This window comes from Maylandia zebra, linkage group LG22 (genome assembly GCF_041146795.1).
Source record: "Maylandia zebra isolate NMK-2024a linkage group LG22, Mzebra_GT3a, whole genome shotgun sequence".
Lineage (NCBI taxonomy): Eukaryota > Metazoa > Chordata > Actinopteri > Cichliformes > Cichlidae > Maylandia > Maylandia zebra.
This window is the reverse complement of record NC_135187.1, coordinates 36,300,541-36,321,470: the sequence shown is the minus strand read 5'-3', so window position 1 is coordinate 36,321,470 and position 20,930 is coordinate 36,300,541. Positions and strand designations below refer to the sequence as shown.

Here is a 20,930-nt window from a genome sequence, read left to right as displayed (position 1 = left end):
TTGTAATTTTGTTATAGCAAGTTTCAAAATAGAGATATTGTGGTATAAAAACCACACACTCATCAAGGAAGGCATGAAAAGCTGACTTCAGAAATTCATGTCCATCTTTTATACTGTCTTTGACTTAATCAGAATTTATTTGGAACAAAGAGGAGGTATGCCAACGTGGAAGCAGAGAACGCTTGTTATTTTTCTCACAGAAGCTGTGTCTGAATTCAGCGGCTGTTAAATTCGATGGTCTAGCCTAGCAACTGTGACAGCAGCAGCTACAAAGGTTAATTCTAAATTATAATTATAATATATATGATATCTATATTTTATATTTATTTATAAGAAAGGTCAGTGGTTGAATTTAACTCAGCTGTCTCAAATATTGGATCATGTTTCAGATAAAATGAAGGGTAAACCGATGTGGCGGGTCTAACAGGAGAGAGGTTATACATGACACGTGACATTCTTACAAAATATTATGCAATGTTGTATATTAACCCAGAAATATATCAAGCATATACCAATCTACAGCAGTAATATGCAACACCCACATACAAGTAGCAGCAATATACATCCAAAAAACACCATGTTTCACTTAACTGGAGAAAGACAACACTGTTTTCCCTGACATTTATATTTTAAGTACATTTTGGTGCTAATACCCGCACAGTTTAAGTTTTTGAATTTACAACTTTTTGCTGTCCTTGAAAGACCTCAGTACTCATTCTGCTGAAACCACTACAATCCCACTTTGATAATAAAATATTGTAATATGAGCTAAAATTACTATTACTATAATATAAATTAAACCCTCATTGAAGCTGTCCACAGTTCCCTTTATTATTTCGTCTTTCTATAAACATCCTGTCCTGCAGGATAAACCTTAGTGATTCAGGTTGAGCAGAGAGGTCTTGACAGTCTCTTGGAGCTTCCCAGCGGGCACAGGGACATGGACAGGAGGGCTTTGTATGTATAGTAGCACCAGGGAGTCACTGCTCTGTTAGAAAAATAAAAGGATTCATTTTCCAAAATAAAAATTACTTTCTTTTTCAGCTGCTCAGCTAAAATAGATTTCCAGAAAAATGAATGTGAATGCACAGGCATTTGTGGGCCGCAACTGAAGGTGCCTTTAAATGTAGACAGCCTTCATCACCTCACTGTAATGTAATCAACCTTCACATTCAACCTTGGGATTCAGAGGGTTCAGGGACATGGGAAAGATGCAAGAATATGTGGAAACTCACCCATTTAAAAGGAAATGAACTGCTTTCTCAGAGAAAAAAAGGGGTTGAACAAGAAGAGTGACAGAAGATAAAGGAGGAATTAAAACTGGATATTAGTAACAGACAGCAAGCTATTATATACTATATATTTCTACTCAGTGAGTTAAAAAAAAAACCTCTGCATTTATAAATGCAACAGTAATTTCTTATTTTTGTTTCATGCTGCTTAGATATAGGATTGTAATTCAAATTGGCATTCTTAGGACTTTTATTTCTTGGCACAACCTTGGTGGCTACCTGTAGACATGATGAACTGTCTCCTTTGAACAACCACCAACTCTGCCGTGAGTGCAGTTTGTTTATCTTCACCGAGACGTGGCTAACCGAGCTCACGCCCCAGACTAACGTAGACCTATGTGGATTTACATCCGTGAGACGCACAGGCCAGCGGGAAAAATCAGAGGTGGGGGACTCATTGTCTACATTAACAACAGATACTGTAACCCTGGACACGTCTCCGTTAAAGTTTCGGTATGCCGTCTGGACCTGGAGCTGCTAGCTGTTAGCTTGCGGCCATATTATCTATCTCGGGAGTTCAGTCATGTGATCTGTGTGTGTGTTTACATCCCTCCGAGGGCTGACGCAACAGCTGCCTGTGAGGAAATACACACAGTTACAGCAAGACTGCAGACACAACACCCCAAGGCTTTCATTATTATATCTGGAGACTTTAATCATGTCATACTGAATTCTACTCTGGCTGCTGTTCACTGTCCCACACGGCACAACAGGACAATTGACTTGATGTATGCTAATGTGACAGATGCATGCAGAGCTACCCCCCACTAGGGAAGTCAGAACACAACCTGGTCTACTTACAGCCACAGTACACACCCCTCGTCCAAAGGCAGCCTTTGACAACGCGTTCCATTAGGAGATGGACCCCAGAAAAAGAGGAAGCTCTGAGAGACTGCTATGACACCACAGACTGGGATGTTCTTCTGAGCCCACATAGCGAGGATATAGAGGGGGCAACACACTGTCTATCTCAACTTTTGTGTGGATGTGGTCGCCCTGCTAAGACGGCATGGTGCTATCCTAATAACAAACTGTGGGTAACACAGGAAGTCAAAGCTGTCCTCAACATGAAGAAGAAGGCCTTCAGAAGCAAAGTGAAGGAGGAGATGAAAGCAGCACAGCGAGAGGTGAAAGGCTGCCTAAGGGAAGCAGAAGACACCTACAAGAGGAAGGTGGAGCAAAAGTTGGAGAGGAGGTCTGGAATGGTGTGAAAACCATCACACAGGCCACAACATCAAGAACAGCACAGTGGGGGGGCTGTGGATAAGGCAAACGAACTCAACAACTTCTTCAACCGGCTTGACCCCCCCTTTACAGAGCCCTCTCCCTACTTTCCTATGTCCCTCAATTCTCCCCCTGACACTATGGTAAATAATAAATTGACTGATTCTTATATAGTGCTTTTCTACTCTCCCGGAGTACTCAAAGCTCTAAGCTGTATACAACATGCCACATTCACCCAGACTGGAGGAGCCAGGGATCAAACCACCAACCTTCCAATCAGTAACTGATCAGCTCTACCTCCTGAGCCACAGCCACCCCCTCCTCCAACCACTCTCTCAACAGCATGACAGCCCCCCCCCCCCCAAAGTGTCACAGTGGACCAGGTCAGGAGACAACTGAGGAAGCTTCGCCCCAGGAAGGCAGCAGGCCCAGACAAGGTGTGTCCTAGGATGCTAAAGGCGTGTGCTGCTGAACTTGGGGAGCCGCTACAACGAGTCTTCAACCTCAGTCTGCGACTGGGGAGAGTGCCCACCCTATGGAAGACATCCTGCATCGTCCCGGTCCCCAAAAGGAACCGGCCCAATGAGCTGAAACACTTCCGACTGATGGCACTGACGTCACATCTTATGAAGACTCTAGAGCGGCTCTTCCTCAACCTCCTCCGACCACAGGTACAACATGCCCAGGACCCACTACAGTTTGCATACAAGGCGGATGTCGGAGTGGAGGATGCCATCCTGTACCCCCTACATAGATCCCACTCACACCTGGACAAGGGAAAAGGCACGGTCAGGATCCTGTTTCTTGACTTATCTAGTGCCTTTAATACAATCCGGCCCCGTCTGCTTCAGGAAAAACTGAACAGGATGGAGGTGGACCCCTGGCTCGTCGCTTGGATCTCCGACTACCTCACTGACAGACCACAGTACGTCAGGCTGAAGGACATCACGTCTGACACTGTGGTAGTTTGCAGACGACACGGCCATCATGGGGTGTATCTGGGATGATCAGTAAGAGTACAGGAGACTGGTGAGGAACTTTGTCACATGGAGTCACACAAACCACCTGCAACTCAACACCTCAAAGACCAAGGGACTGGTTGTGGACTTCGGGAAGTTTAGAGCAGGGCCACTGCCAGTTCAGATAGAGGGAGAGGAGGTGGAGGTAGTCAACATGTACAAGTACCTCTGGCTGTGGGTGGACAACAAACTGGACTGGTCATGCAACATGCAGCACCTGTATAAAAAAGGCCAAAGCCGACTGTACTTCCTCAGGAGGCTGAGGTCTTTTAACATCTGCAGGAAGCTCCTGAGGATGTTTTACCAGTCGGTGGTTGTAGGAGTCCTGTTCTATGCTGTGGTGTGCTGGGGGAGCAGCACAACAAAGGACTCATCCAGGCTGGAAAAACGAATCAGGAAGGCTGGCTCTGTGGTCAGCATGAAGCCGGACACTCTGGTGACAGTGGCAGAGAAAAGGACATTAAAGAAACTGCTGGACATTATGGACAATGCTGGGCATCCTCTGCACATGGTCGTAAACAATCTGAGGAGCCTATTCAGCGACAGGTTGCTTCTCCCAGAGTCCAGAACCAACAGACTTAAAAACTCCTTTGTCCCACACGCCATCAGACTGTTTATCTCCTCGTTGGAGGAGAGAGGGAGGGGAAACAGGAGGACAAATGAGGGGGGAACAACTAAGCTGAAGTGATTTTTTTCACTGTGCAATATTTGCAATATTTTTTCTTATATTCGACTGTGCAATAATCACTGGACAATAGACTCACTCAAATGTGCAATCCACTGGTATTCCCATTTATCCCTATTATATATTTTTTATTTATATATGTGTATATATCGTATATTTATGCTCATATCCTTGCTCTCATTCCCCTTGTTTTATCTTTAACATGCAACTTCTGTCGGTGCTGTGCTACTGGAAACTAAATTTCCTGGAGCAACCCACCCGAGGGATTAATAAAGTTTCATCTAATCTAATCTAAAATCTTTTTGGTCATTTATTTAAATAGCCTTCAGGGATCAAAGCTCTTCTTTGGATGTTGTCTGTTCTCTGTTGATGATACCACACTGTTTCAGTAAAACTGAGGTCTGGGCTCTTGGGAGGCATATGATAGCATGTTTGGGATCATTGCCATGCTGACAAATTTAGATTTTTCCAATCAAACGCATTCCAGATATTATTGCATCGTGTATCAAAAACTGACAGGACTTTTCTTTGTTCATAATTCCATCAGTTTTGACCTGACGTCCAATTCCGCTGGTGGAAACATAATAAACTTATAAACTTTATTTATAAAGTTTCCCCATATCCCCAAACTATCACAGAGCCTTCATCCTGTTTTACAGATAAACACTCAGGACTGAACCTGTCTCCTCACCTCCTCTGTACACAATGAGCCAAAAAGGTCAAATTTGAGTCATCACTCCATCAGCTGTGCTACCCCTGATTTTCAGTACAGTTCTTATGTACCTTGGCAGCCTTTTCTCCTAGTTTTTTTCTTTAAGAATGGCTTCTTGATAGTCACCATTCCAGTAAATGTACTTCTAATGAGGTTCTGGTAAATACTGTATGGATCAACTGAAGGGCTAGATGCATTTCTCAGTTCTTTGCTGCATTTTTTCCCCATGCTACTTAAGGATACACTACATACCATGCTGACATATGCCAACTTTTTCCAATGGCTCTTTGCGAGTACTCCTTGTTGCAAAAACAATGTTATGCCTGTTATAATGACATATTTATCTTTAGCATTTTTTGCAGATTCAGCTAAAGAAATTAGAAAAAATTATGTGTTTTTGATACAGCCTGCTAGTAACAAAGTAACTGAAGATATAGTTCTTTGCTAGGTTGTCAGATTCATTCCTTATGTTTGGTGCCATTTTTTATCTTTGAAAGATTAAAGCTGCTTAACAGAAAAAAAAGAAAAGAAAGAAAAACAAAAAGGACTCTGAGAAGTCCAAGGACTGAAGAACTGGACTGTAAATGAGTGAAAAAGTCCATGTCCAAAGAAAACGATTGAAATACTTTTAGAAAGTCCTGATAACTATTACCACTTTAATAAATTGGTTCCTTGGAAGCAGAATATTAAAAAATGAGTGGTGGCTCAAAAGCATAATGTAAATGACAAAAGTTAAGTGAAGAACATTGCAGTCCAGGCCTTGAACTGTCAACAAGCCTCTTCCAAGTAGAGGATCCCCCAAAATCTTGAGAAACATTTTATAGGCAGTACATAAAACATCACCTTATGCAGGTCCAACTTCCAATATACTATCACATACTATCTCACATACGCATAGACTTCCAAGGTTAAAGTGATCAGGATGCGCTTAACTTTGAATGACTTAAGTACCTGGGTAGCCTTGGATTCAGAATCCAACCTGAACACACTTATGCATCAGCTGTATGCGTGTTGCTCCCATTGTTATCCATCAGACCTCACAAGTAATTTTTACCAGCTCACTCAGCTTACATCATCCAATATAAAGGCTTCTATTAGAGAAATGAATAATATCAAATGAGCAAAGGTGACCTCGGTCTGCTCACGTGCTATCATGGCTCAGACACAATTGGCTGAGCTCAGCTTGTATCCGTGCTACCAAGTGTGCTGCTTGGTACTTGACAGATGCTTGAGTCTGAAGCAAGATGGGCAACAGAGACTGCAGTTTCAATCCTGTGATCTAATTTCTAACCCATCATCATCCCACTTCCCTAATGAAAGGAAATGCAAGGTCCCATCTGTCACAGGGAGATATTGCAAATGGAACCTCTCCATAGTGAAGGAAGTTCCTGAGGCAGAAATGCCTTCAACCATGTGCAAAAGGATTTGGATGATGTATAAAAATCATTTTAAGAGTTAAATTAATATCTGCAGACTAGGATATTGAAGACTCTTACTTTCTTTAGTTGCATCCCTGCTTTTTGCCACTCTGCATCAAAACAAACGTGTTCCTAAACCTGCTGTTGTGTCCCAGATCTTTCTGAGGATATGAATCATCTTCCTTATTGCTTTCCTTTAAGGGGGCAGTCCAGTGTGCATGCAGCATCATTCAACATGATTAAAAATCGTGCTCTCTCCTTTAGTTTGTGTTTTGTCCCATCTCCCTTTGCGCTCATCTTCCTGCCTCTTGTTTTCTTTTCCCCTCACACCCAATTGGTTGCCTTCCAATTGGGTTCAAACGCTCACTTTTAAAATTTTCTGTATGGAGGTTGCATGTTCTCTTTGTGCTTGGATGGGTCACTTGGTTAAATTTGGCACTAAAGTGTTCTGACTGATGAAGACACAGATGTTGGTCCACTTTCAAACTATCCACAGATTGTATTTATTTATTTTTCTCCATGCAAGGTAGAAGACGCTCTCAAACACACAACTTCAGAAACCAAAGTTTTTCAAAATTTCCAAATCCTACATGTTTTTAAAATTTGAGTTCCTTGCAATGGATCATGTAGACTGTAAAACAGTTTAGATTTTGACAGGTCACTAATTTGTAGTCAGTGTTGGGGAGTAACAGAGTACATGTACCGGCGTTACGTATTTAAAAAACAAAAAATGAGTAACTGCATTCCCTTACAGTTACCGTTTGAAAAGGTGGTATTCAGAATACAGTTACTTTGCTGAAATAAATGGTTTACACGGCGGTCTTTTCCTGTTTCATATGTTAGGCTAGGCCCTCTCTGTTTTTGGTAATTCCACGCTGGTGGAAACCCAAACAAAACACACATTAAGAGGCTCTAATGCCTGTGTCTCATCTCTACTTGTGGCCCGCAAAATGACGTGAAGAAATATTTTTAAAAATTATTATTCACAAAAATGATTTAATATGAAGGCAATATCAGAGTGTTACAAGCTTCACCCTAAACAATGTAGCCTCATGGGCAGTGTTGTCCGTGCTGCAGGGAGAATGGACTGCCATACCCGTGATGTGTCTGTGAGAGGGAGGGAGAAAAAGAAGAGTAGAAAAGTGCGAGTATTCACCAACCAGAAATGGGAGCTGGAAGCATGTAAATATAATAATTAGGGATTCACCGATACCGATACTGGTATCGGGTATCGGGGCCGATACTGTAAAATGTGTGTGTACTCATACTCGTAAAAGTTAACCGATACCATGAACCGATACTAACTTATTTCATTAATCAGAGGGAGGCTTGTGATTTTTGTTGTAGTTTTTTAGATTGGCCACTAGGGGGACATCCCGTGCTAAACAGGCACAGGGTTAGGCGAGTGAGACTGGCAGCTCCAGATAAAAAAAGAGAAACTGGAGGCTGCTGTAGCTAGGCTAAACAAAATGTCAGCAGTGTGGACCGGAACAGCCGACTTTAAATCAGGTTTTGGAAAAGCGATTAAAAATGTCAAGAGAAAATCCACGGGCAGTTAAAACAACAGAGGCTCTGACTCATTTTATCGCTCTGGATGACCAGCCAATGCCAGTCGTGGAAAACATAGGATTCTTCTCAGCATACTCGAGCTGCGATATGAAATTCCCAGCCGCCCACACATCAGGGAGATAATGGTGCCAAAACTTCCTAAAGAGGTAAAGACAAGCAGTGTGTGCGCGATGTCAGTCCTTGGTTTAACGGCACAGTGGACTGATGATCCACGGGCAGATGGGGAGTTCGTTCGTCAATGCCAGATACTTTCGTTATTTTGTTTGTTTGTTTACAATATGGACACTCTGCACTCTGCATTTAAAAGTTTATTTTATTCTCAAACCTAATTTGTATTTATTTTATTCCAAACAGAAGTGTTTATTTATTATTCCGAAAGCTCGAGACAGTGCCAATAGTTCAGTGATATTTTGTTAAATTACAACGTGGAGACTCTGCAATAATTTAACAGAAGTGCTTATTTTTCACTTGAAATTTTTTTGTGGTCATTTTTATTAAGATATTATTTATTATCGTCAGAGAATAAAATAAAACCTGTCTTCCAATTCATTGCATTTGTGTGTGTGTGTGTGGTAGAAGTATCGGTTTTTGTACTCTGTATCGGCAAGTACTCAGATCCAAGTATCGGTATCGGTTTGAAAAAATTGGTATCGTTGCATCCCTAATAATAATAGCCCAGTTGTAAGTAAGCTTACAACGCCTCTCTCTGTCTCTCGCTAGCAAAGTTGACCCAGACAACAAAGTAAAGCTAGTTTTCAGCTACGAGCCCAACACGAACCCGACGTATCAGCCAGAGGTCCCTTTACTACGGTTCGGAGCCGCGGACCTGTTTTATATACGCGCGGAACAGTTTTCTATACGAGATCGCTGCAAAAAGTGCAGCCTTACCTAATGTCCAGCTACTGTTACTCATTTTATATCAAGATTTAAACATCTAGCTGGTGTTGGTGTGGAGAGTAACCTTCAGTAATAGTAATAAATCACACAGCAATAGTACATTCATGTAGTTGTAAAAAGCATGATCCAAAGTAATCCAAAGTATTCAGAATACGTTACTCTCATTGAATAACGTAACGGAATACGTTACAAAATACATTTTGGGGCATGTAATCTGTAATCTGTAGTGGAGTACATTTTAAAAGTAACCTTCCCAACACTGTATGTAGTTTGTCATATCTCTCAGCAAAAAGCATTACTACTTAGATCATCTGCTTCCATCTCACCCTGTCCCTAGGGACCTCTTCTCAGACACCAACCCTCTGCATGTCCTTGTTTACTACATCCATGAACCTCCTCTGACGTCTTGCTCTTTTTCTCCTGCCTGTCTGCTTCATCTTAAACATCATTTGTCTAATGCAGTAGCTTTGCACGTATCCAAATAAGCTTTACCTCTCTAACTTGTCTTGTCTTATAAGACAAACAGGACAAATTGTCTTATTTGTCTTGTCTATCTCAGTCATTCTCAGTGAAAAAGAATATTAACATCTGACGTTTTTCACTCCCAACATCTCCAAACCATACATCATAGCAGGTCTCACTACCATCTTGTAAACGCTCGCTCTCACTCTTACAGCTGTCCTGTCTCAAATCACCCTTGGCACTCTTCTCTCCCCTGCATTTTCTCTCTTCTGTCGTCTGTTTAAACTCATCTCTGTTTATTAGTTGTTCACTTTTCCACCTGCCTCCTTGTCATTCACATACATATTCGGTCTTGCTTCTTCTGACTTTCATTCCTCTTCTCTCTAGGGCATGCCTCCACCTCTCCAGGTCTTCCACCTGCTCCCCAATCTCACCACAGATCACAATGTCATCTGCAAACATTATAGGCCACGGAGACTCCTGCCTGACCTCATCTCATCTGTCAACCTCTCCACCATTGCAGACAAGATTTCCATCATTATTGGGGAAATTTAAAAGTCAGTGTGCACTGTAAATCAATACAGATTTAAGGTCTGAGTCTTATTACCCACTGGAGCAGAAACTGGGTTTCATCAGGACGCTACAACACAGTACAAACATCCCCACAGACACAGTGGCCAGGAAAGCAGAAGAGCATCATTTCAAGACGGCCCAGAGTAAATGTGGTTATCCCAGGAACAGCTGAGGCGCATTTTCTCAAGCCATAACATTTCAGTGGCTTTCAACGCCCCCGCCCCCCTCTCTGGTCCACAGGAAGGACTAGGTCCCCTTGCACAAAAGGGTCATGTAGTGTATCCGGTTCAGTTCCAGGTGGATTACCATGATTTATATATTGGGGAAATCAATTTATAATGTACCACCATGGTACTTTGGTCAATGGTCACAAGAGTTTGCATATTAATGATGGTGAAATTGACCTCACGACCCATTGTTAGTCAGTTGTACCAGTTGCAGTCATGTAAACCTACAGTTTATAAGGTTAGGGAGACTGAGAAAGAGACTTGGATGAGTGATGAAAAGTTTCTCCCACTGAAAATGCAATGTCCACATGAACAGAATCTACTCTCTGGGGCCTCTTGGAGCCATTTCATAATTCATTTCATCAGTTCAAACAGTTGTACGTAAGTACTATTCATATATGTCAACACTTTGCCATAACCTGTCAGAAGACTCAGTTTCCACTATCAGATGAGTAGAAATTGGTTAGGATGTTCAGGAACAATCCAGGAATCACCAAGACTCAAACCTGCAATGAACTGAGAGCTGCTGAAACACCAGGGTCACTGTTCACAGTGAAGTGCAATTTACCTTGACATAGACTGAGAGAGTGCTGACCAAGAAGGAAGCCCCGGCTCCAATATTGACAGCTTCAAGTTTTACTGAGATTTACAGCTGCCCACATGGTAGGGCTGTTCGATATAACGATATATATCGGATGACGATATAAAAACGTCTATCGTTTCATTTTACGCTACCGTTTGTTTCGTGGTGTCGCAAAATAAACAGTTTACAGCAATATTTTTTCATTGTTTTGATGGTCACTGTAGTGGCTATATTCATTTCTTAAAGTTCTCTCTTTCTCTTATATTTAAAATAACCACACTACGGACGGACAAGCGCCTGTTTTTATGGGTTGTCGTTAGCAACAACGACGGTAAAACCATCGCATGTCCGCTTGTTTATTTTCCACATAAACCTTTCACAATAAAGCTCAAGATCCTGTTGAGACTTATGGTCAACCAAGACAAAGACTTGAGCTATTTGATTATATTAACAAGAGATATATAGGTAAATGGACTGGTTCTTATATAGCGCTTTTCTACTCTTCTGAGCACTCAAAGGGCTTTACACAACTTGTACATTCACCCAATCACACAAGCACATTTTTCTAAGTGCTTTCTAAGTAACATTCACACACACTTTCATACTCCGATGGATGCATCTGAGAGCAACTTGGCTAGTATCTTGCCCAAGGATATTTGGCATGCAGACTAGGGGAAGCCAGGAATCGAACCACCAACCTTCCGATCAGCAGATGACCCGCTCTACCACCTGAGCTACAGCAAGTGTTCATGGATTTCAAAGGTGAGGCTTTGAAATCCATAAACACTGTCAAGCATCGTGCTTTGGGGTTGTTTTGCTGCTAGTGGTATAAGCACAATGGAAAAAGTTGAGGGAATAGTGAAGAAGGGCGAGTACTTCCAGATTCTTTAAATTCACCTCATATCAATATCTTTACGATTGGGACACAACTGGGTGTGCCAACAGGACAGTGATGTCAAATGCATATCAAACTGGTTTGGGATGAATAAAGCAGGCTAATCATGAAGCTTCTGGAACTGCCTTCTAAACGCCATGACCTCAGTCCTATTGAATATTTGTGAACCATGCTTAACAGCCAGGTTAAGCATGGCCAGGAAACCAACCACTTTATATAAACTCTACCAAGCATCGTTTTCAAATATCAAACCAAATTATGCCCAAAGCTTATTGATGGCTATCAGAAGTGTAAATAACTAAAGGCTTTACAAGGAACTTTTAGAACAGCAAGATAATAATGTTTCATTTTTTTATGTTTGTTAATAACTGCATGCTGTAGAATAATATTATCACAAACTTATTTTGATGGCACCCAGCTGGGAAGGACTGTCTGTTCAGCTGCAAGTCAGAACAGTCCAAAAGCACTGAAGATGGTGGTTAGCCACTCTGTGGGAAAACTTTTAATTTAAACCAAAAATGCTCCTTAAAAACAAATTTGGCCTTTAGCTCGTTAACTTATATTTCAAACACAGCACAACACCAGTAATTTCACTGAGCATTTGAGCAGTAGTGTCCATTCTGTCCCTTCATTCAGTTTAGGAGGTCTCTTTGTTATTCACTTAAGATGCTCTAAGAGCAGCTTTTATGAAGGAACTCACTTGGAATTGTTAGTGCCATTTATGCAAGTAAATCATCTTCCTTTTAATCCAGCTCCTGTAGATCCCAAAGCAGAGTCTCTGAAATAGAAATGATCGTCTCCATCAACACACATCTTTCCACTAACCCAAGGTTTTTAGGCACTTTGTTGCCTAAAACTTTTTGGACAGACTCACAGATTGAGTTCATTTGAAATCCTCTAGTAATTAATTATTAGAACACTCATTTGGTCTTCTGCAGAAATTTAATGTTACTTTAAGTAACATTACTTTAAGTACAGATATGGCAAGTTGTTGGTTAAGTCTTTCATACTGTACGAGCAGTGGCGTGTCTAGAAAATTTTTTTGGGGGGGGGCCAGGTAGGGGCACAGATTTGTAGAAGGGTGGCACATGTAATTGGCAGATAATGTTAAAAAAAAATTCTACCAACCGTTAACCATAATTCAATAATCCTATAAACCTAATAACCGGATGCGCTTTTAACTTTTATTAGAATGAGATTTTCACCACTATAGTGAAAAATGTTTAGATACTGTGTTGATAAAGTACAAGAGATACAATCAGTGCTTTGTCAGTTTATTCAGCATTCAAGGACAAGTATTTTTACTGACAAATAGTGCACATATGTTTTGGGCTAAAACATTTTTGAACATTAAACTACAAACATTTTTAACATACAATTGGCAAATTAGCCAATGCAATGCAAAACTTATTTAACCCTTGGAGGGTCTTAAGGACATTTATTGTCCTTAGGCCTAAAGGTGGATGTCTTTTTAAGGACCCTCCAAGGGTTAAACTTATTAAAATATACTGAACTTTTAATAAGACTCTGTTACATGTTAAGAAGACAAGAAGTACAAAAACATTTGTGAACAGCAGCACTTGTAGTTGCAAAATATTTATTTTTTGATAGAGAACATTTACTCAAGTACCTACTCTATGCTTCATTAAATATTATCAATGACTTAGAATAGGTAGATCCGCCTGTTACAGTGACGGGTGGCGAAACGTGTTACAAAGTCATCCAGGCTTAATGATCTTGCCCTTTTCCTCTCAATACTCAAAACTCCAATATTGCTAAGCCTCTCATCAGTCATAGTTGTTCGTAGATGATTTTTTTATAAGCTTTAGCACTGAAAAGCTACGTTCACAAGTAGCACTGCTGACAGGTAAAGCTAAAGCTATTCGACATAAACGAAAAAGCTGATGAAACACCTCTTTGTAAGACTCTAGGAAGGTAGTAAACCCCAAAATACTGGAGAGTTCATTCCCACACCCTGCTCTCCTTTGAACAACCTTTCTAGCTTGATACAGCTCATGTTTGAGGTCTTCAATATCACAGTCATACAGACCAGCCAAGCTTACAACTATTTCCTCTGACAAAAAGCTCTTACTCTTGGGGTTTAGTGCCTGTATACCCCTCATAATATCACAATTGGTCTTGTTGAAGCGCTTCTCCATCTCTGCATGTACATGGTCAAGAATGGGGTAAAATACTTCCCTCTTAAACTTGTCCTTGTCATCCTCCTTACACCTGTGTTGCCCGATTGGAGAATCTACAAAATAACCCTTTAGCCTGAGGCTCTCTCTCTGCACTCTTCTCTTAACTGTCTCAGAGGCAACAGTACACTGTTCCGCAATATCCATTGCGTCTTGCCACAGCTCATCAAAACAGGATTCACTTCTATATTGGTCCAAGGTGTCTTGAAGTGCATGAATTAGGTCTACAGCCTTTGCTAGATCAAGAGATGGAGACTGAAGTACATCAGAAAGCAACTTAATTTCCCCTAGAATTTTTCTAAATGTGGATAAATTGCCAATAAATGTGAGGTCAATTTGTGCCAACAGACCCCGTGCCTCCACTGATCTGTCACCGCTGTTCTCTAAATCTATCTCATGTAGCACTCTTAATATAGCTGGTAATCTGTCCATTACAGTTTTGCATGCACTGTAACGACATGCCCACCTGGTATCACTGAGTCTCTGAAGCTCTCTAGGAGCCTCTGGATACATGTCTTTTTGAACTGTGATCCATTTTTGGTGAACATATGAACCTGACATGTAGACATACAATTTCTGCAACAATGAAAAAAAGCAGTGTGCTTCAGGGACTGATTTCACTGCATCAACGATAACAAGGTTAAGGCAATGTGCATTGCAATGTACATAAAATGCATGTTTTGCCTCTGTTTTGATCCTGGCTGCAACACCCCTGCATTTCCCTGCCATTACTGACGCCCCATCATATCCTTGGCCTACAAGATTGGATCTATATTCAAGGCCATACCTTTCCAGACACTGTATGATATTTTGAGTGAGCCCTGCTGCATCTAGCTGACTTGCTCTCTGGAACTCTAAAAAACTCTCTTGAACAGCCCCATTGTAGTAATACCTTAGTACTAATGACAGTTGCTCTGTTTTCTTTAGGTCTTTTGTTTCATCTGCAATCACAGAGAAGTACTCACTCTCCTTTACTTCTCTGATAATGTCTTCACGTACCATCTCTGACAGACATTCGATTACTTCATTCTGAATGGTGTTACTGGTATATTTTGCATTTCCTGCAGCTTTCATTTTTTTGCAATCAGTGGATTATGCTTAGAAAGAAGTTCCATTAACTCTAAAAAGTTCCCCTTGTTTTGTGATGTATCTGTCTCAAGATGCCCCCTTTGGGAGAGGTTTTGCATAGCTGTAAGGAGAACTACTTCAGCAACAGTTTTGATATATATGCGATTTTCCTCTACTTTTTTTTTATATGCCTTGTCCAAAGCATCACGCACAGATGAATCTGTCAAAATGTTTTTCTGATGTTCACTCCAAGCATACATGGCATTCGTATGACCTTCAGATTTCTCATGCCCCTTAAAACCTCCATCTTTATACATTGCCTTCTTCCAGTTTGAGTACCCTTCATGTGATGTAATAGGAGTTTCAGAAGCATTTGGAATGGAAAAGTATCTACATGCAAAACAATAGACAGAGTCCCGACTTTGAGAATATTCCAGCCATTTGTGTTGTGAATACCATGTCTTGCTGAAGGCCCTCCTCTTTTCACCATGTACTGTTCGAGGAAATATCTTCAAGTGTGGCTGTCTAGGTCCCTCCGCTGGATTTTGAGATATATCTAAGTGTGGGAGGATTCAATTTAAAAATCAATGAAGAATTGTTTTTGATCTAGAACAACATCTCTTGCAAAAGTGACAGTATCAATATTATAAAATATTTAATGCACAATTAAAGGCTTTCAATATTAATCTATGAAGTAAGATTGGAGGTTAAATACCATGTGGATGGCCCAGTGTCGTACATGATGTTGAAGGAGAAGATGTTTCAAAAGGCACCACATCCTGGTTATCTGGTGGATCATGAACAGGTGAAAAAGTGCCTGGGATAATATAAAAATATTACATTTCATTAAATAAAAAAAAACATGTTATTTAAAGCAGGATTTTGTTTTAATTTCCAATTATGTACCACAATACATATATTCACTTATTTAATTATTTATTCCCAAATATTAGGATTTGTCCCCTATGGATCGGTTGAACACTTGACAATATAAACATCCCTTCCTTGCATTTTCCTTATTCATTCTCACATACCTTCATTTGTAGAAATCACAGGTGACAATGATGACTGCTGCTCAGTCCACCTTTCCCTGACATTGCTCTCTGCTTCTGGCGTTATTTTAGCCTTCTTAAGGAAGAAATTCTCAATATTTTGAGATCTTTTCATTCTCCACTCCTATTCTTCTATCTATACTGGTTGGCCCTGAAGTAATAAAGCAAAAACTTATGTCACAAACAACAACTTTCTTGATGTATGACCTTGACTGAAAGTCAGGGATGTCAAATTCTTGCCCTTATGGACCCCTATCATGCATGTTTTAGATGTTACCTATACCAACATAGCCAATTCAAATCAAATAATCCCCAAACACCTAGTTGTGCACAAGTCTGTAAATGATTCTTTAAATCAGCTGTGTTGAAGTATGGAAACATCTGAAACCAGGAGGACCAGAACTGCACATCCCTGCATTGAACATGGCACAAACTTTGGTAATATTGATGTATAAAGAACAACACTGGCTGATGATGAAGTACAGTCAGCTGGCATGGCGACACTGCCAGTATTAACCTGCAACTTGGATTATATCTTATAACTAATAACTCTTATGCTAGCTCCGCGGCCGCCCAGTAGCCTACTGAAATATTCGGCGGTTGCAATAATTCTTTAAGTGTTATTTTTTCCTTGGTATTCTAATTTCACCGAAGTTTACTAAACTCAACAAACTTAATATTACTTACCAGGACATTTATTCTCTCATCATTTTCTTTTGCCGGAAAATAGCTTTCTGTGGTGCCGTCTTTCTCCTTCCTTTGCCGATGCTGCATTCACTTACACTCGGATATCTGAGCTTCACTACGAAAACGTAATCGTACATTTGATATTTAATTGAATTTTATTGTTTTAGCTTCGGGGTGGCACCTGGGGTGGCCAGTCTGGTTTGGGGGGTGGCCTGTGCCCCCCCAGGCCACCCCGCTGGACACGCCACAGTGTACGAGCAGCCTCACTTTTTGATACCATTAAATTCTTTAGTGTCTGTTCCTGCTTGTATTCAATTTCCCAGCTCAAAGCAGCATTTGAAGCTCCCAGCTGGGACACACTCTCTTTTTGCTCAGTATTAATGGCAATAAAAAAACAAAACATCCAGCACATTGTTATACACACTGTTGTGACGTTATGATATCCAGTGACCAGAGGATTTCAGTGGAGCTGTGTGGATGTTTTAGCAAAAATGCAGTTGCAGAAGATTAGAAGTGAAGTGAGGATAACTATGTGAGACGCTGCTTTTATAATGCATCCCCACCCTCCCCTGCCTTCCTATATGTATCTGTCTCTGCAGGGTTTTTTCCGCCGAAGCATCCAGAAAAACATGGTGTACACGTGTCACCGGGACAAGAACTGCATTATCAACAAGGTGACGCGGAACCGTTGTCAGTATTGCCGCCTACAGAAGTGCTTTGCAGTTGGAATGTCCAAAGAGTGTGAGTTTCTGACACAATTTACACAAAGTACTGATGTGAGCAAATTAAATACAGCTGTTGGTTTGAAATAAAGGATTTGTTGTGGTCTATATATTCCAAGCAATAGTAAAATCAGGGGTATTCAGTATTTATTTTTTCAAAAAATAAGAATTGCAACATTTAATTTGATTAACTTATGTAGAGGAGTAACTGTCTGCATTTGCATTAATATATAAAATGTCCAAAACAAGAGAAAATATGATTTTTTTAATACAGTGAAAAGATGGAATTGGAAACATTCTATCAGACACAAATTTTCAAAAGGATGTTTAGTGTCATTGTAGTTTTGTTGTTTGAACTTAACAGATTTAGTGCTGAGTAATCAAGCATTGTTTGTAAAAGATGGCTGTAAGCACTGGATCTGAGAACTGAAGTGCAATATCACTGGGAGCCGGCTATATAGTAGTTTTTCATACCTTCATAAAACATCTTGATCCAATAGTCACCCATTCCAATTTTTTTCACAAACCTCAAAATATTATGTTGAAATGAGCTAATTTGACTCCTTCTGCTCAGTGTGATGGTGGTCCTCGTGAAAATAAATTATTCCTTAATTTGATATTAGCCCTCAACCAGAAGTTTCACTCTTATGTTTCACTCTGGTTACCAAATGCAGTCACATCTTGGTTCTTAGTGCTTTTTTACTCTACCTGAGCACTCAGACTGTTTTATATAACACAACCATTCACACTAGCACTTTTTTCAACACCTAAGCACTCTCTATCTAACCTTCACACACATTCAAACTCCAGTGAACACATTATTGCCCAAGGATACTTAGGCATACAGATCAGAGCATCTGGGGCTCAAACCACCAACCTCCCGATTAGACTTATTCTACAAAGCTATAATTTATTATTTGATTTCTAAGATATAAACGAATACGTTTTAATTACAGACATGTGAAAATTGTGTTTTTCACAGGACTGTGAAAACCAGTACATACTTACTGCTTCTAGAAGTAAGAACTAAGTCCTGCTAATTTATCATCAGAACGTGTGACCATCTCTACAAAAGGTTTTGTCATGTTACTTGTCTGGAACTTATTTTCTCTAAGTTTATATAAAATCAGTGTTAGTACAAACAATGGCAGTAAGAAATATTGCTTTAAATAGCATTTTTATCACTTTGCCCATCAGAGCAGTCTAGTGATATTGAAGGAGAGGTCAGAGGTCAAATGTGATATTTTGTCAGTTTGACCATTTTTTGAATGAAATGCAATTTATAATCTTCTTTCTTCAATCCTCTAATCTACTGAACAAGACCAAACAAGGGTCAACAGCAGAATGAGCTGATTGGTGTTGACAGAGAAGAGTTGGAAAGCTTTTTATGGGCACAGCCCAAATACTCAATTCTGCTCTATAACACACAAATGCTTTGTCCTTACAAATGCAGCTTCATTTAAAGGGATATTAACAGGCTTTCCAATGGCATAAGGTTTCTTGCAAAGAAGTATTGTTATAAAAAAGATAGAATCCACCACAGACAGTGCAGTTTGTTTAAATGAAGGGATGCTGCTGCAGGGCAAGTATTGCTACTCTGGCTTTACAGAGTAATTCCATAGTGACCTGTATTTTAGCCAATTCAATTCAGTTCAATTAAAATTAATTCAGTTCAATTTTATTTATATAGCATCAGAACAGCAGGCACTTTTTATTGTAAGATAAAGACCCTACAATAATACAGAGAACACCCCAACAATCAAGAGACCACACTTGGTGACATGGGAAGGAAAAACTCCCTTTTACCAGGAAGAAACCTCGGCCAGAACCAGGCTCAGGGAGGGGCGGGGCCATCTGCTACATCCAGTTGGGGGTGAGGGAAGGAAGACAAATAGGCGCACTGTGGAGGAGAGCCAGAAGTTAATGATGAATAATGATTAAATACGGAGAGGTGTATAAACACATAATGAGTGAAAGAAAAGGTGAGTGAAGAAGAAACACATTATGGGAAGTCCCCAGCAGCCTCGGAGCAGGATTTTGAATTCTGGATTTAACAGGAAGCCAATGAAGGGAAGCCAATACAGGAGAAACCTGCTCTCTCTTTCTAGTCCCTGTCAGGACTCTTGCTGCAGCATTTTGGGTTAGCTGAAGGCTTTTCAGGGAGTTTTTAGGACTTCCTGATAATAATGAATCACAGTCGTCCAGCCTGGAAGTAATAAATGCATGAACTAGTTTTTCAGCATCACTTGTTTCTAATTTTAGAGACATTGTGCAAATGCAAGAAATTTCTTTAATCAAACTATCTGTACTTTATCACTTGCTGTTGTTAAGACCCTCAAGATCCTCTGCATCACAGACATTCATAGGAACAGTTTGCATTTCATAGGTTACTGGTGTCCCTTGACTGAATCAGAATTTATGGTTTAGGTCCACTTTACGTTCCATTAGTCTCAGTGGGGAGGGGGTCCATTCCCTTCTGTTATACACTCTAGTAGAAGTGGAAAATATGATATCGTGATTTCCTTAGGCTAAGCACCCCCACAGGGCCCCTGATTAAAAATAACTTACTCTATTTCCTATATTCCTGTTGTGATCCTCAGCCTCTTACCCTAACTACCCTAACTGTCTGTTTGTCAAATACAGCTGTCTTTTTCAGCTTGGTTTGCCAATACAAACCAAAAACTACGTTCTTTGGTTTGTATTGCCAACTACTAGGAAATGATACTGGTATATGGGGATTCTAAATAACAGATGTATCCAAATATCATGTCACGTTTGAGCTCTGATGTTGCATCTGCCTTTCTTTCAAGGTGACTCCAATATGCATAATATCTTCAAAGAAGGTATTATCAAGACAAGGATAATGAGCTGCCTAGTTAGTATAATATTTTATAATAAGGTTCTAATGTCATTATTCACAAGTCAGTACCTATTATGCATTACCTACTGCTGCATAATGTTTGTGTAATCAAAGTAACCTTCTGTCTGAGTTTTGTCTGAGTTTTACTGCTTTACAAACTTCTTAAAGTATGTTTTTTTAAAGAAAGGAAAAAATGACTACATACACAACACGATTTTCTTAGAGTTAAATACTGCCCAGAGTGAGAGCTGCCTTTACAGAGGTTTGCACTCTCTGGAAGAGAGTTCTTTCTTGGTTGATGGTTTCAATTAGTCTTATGTATGTGTGAATCATCACAGTGATATATATAAAATTACTCCCAGTGTTGATCTTGTTACAGGGAATTCTTACAAAAAGTTACGACTGGCATCTGCTGGATGTGCTAGCTTGCTTAATTGTCCACAGACAGGAGTGTTAGCTAATTCCCGTCACTACTAGCTACGGTTTGCTCATCTCTCCTGAACCCAAATTTTAACCATAGATCAGCTGTCATACCAGTTACCCTCCAGTATCTTATCTGCAAGACTTTATTTGGATTGTACTAAGGACTTTCAGAGTAATTACCAGCTTTTTAGGCCTTACAAGGCAGGCCCTCGTAAGAGCCATAAGCAATGGCTCTGACTTTGGATTGTGGAGGTGATTGCTCTTTGGTATACTAGCCTGCAGCAGCAGGGACCAGAATGCCTGCAGGCTTACTCCACTCATGGTCTGGCAGTGTCCTGGGCCCTTTTCAGAGGAATGTGAATCC

General features: G+C 40.3%; 1 protein-coding gene and 2 long non-coding RNA genes across 6 annotated transcripts in view; 1 reads left to right on the top strand and 2 right to left on the bottom strand.

Annotated features, from left to right (window-relative positions):
- The window catches only part of LOC101467506 (retinoic acid receptor beta), a 278,325-nt gene that overhangs the window by 200,621 nt on the left and 56,774 nt on the right, over window positions 1-20,930 (top strand). For both annotated transcript variants that reach the window (XM_012921767.2, XM_004561009.2), the window contains one exon: window positions 17,161-17,302. In XM_012921767.2, the coding sequence (XP_012777221.2) occupies window positions 17,161-17,302 (142 nt within the window). The remainder of the gene's footprint in view (window positions 1-17,160; window positions 17,303-20,930) is intronic.
- Window positions 12,815-13,843, bottom strand: LOC143414508 (uncharacterized). The gene is made up of 2 exons (XR_013095122.1): window positions 13,052-13,843; window positions 12,815-12,973 (listed from the first exon to the last, which is right to left on the bottom strand). It is a non-coding gene; the product is annotated as an uncharacterized LOC143414508 (long non-coding RNA).
- On the bottom strand, window positions 13,906-16,805 carry LOC143414507 (uncharacterized). Of its 3 annotated transcripts, XR_013095120.1 has the most exons (4): window positions 16,562-16,805; window positions 15,857-16,025; window positions 15,538-15,639; window positions 13,906-15,378 (listed from the first exon to the last, which is right to left on the bottom strand). It is a non-coding gene; the product is annotated as an uncharacterized LOC143414507 (long non-coding RNA). The 3 variants fall into 3 exon arrangements; XR_013095121.1 differs by lacking the exon at window positions 15,857-16,025; XR_013095119.1 differs by lacking the exon at window positions 16,562-16,805 and having other exon boundaries at window positions 15,857-16,545.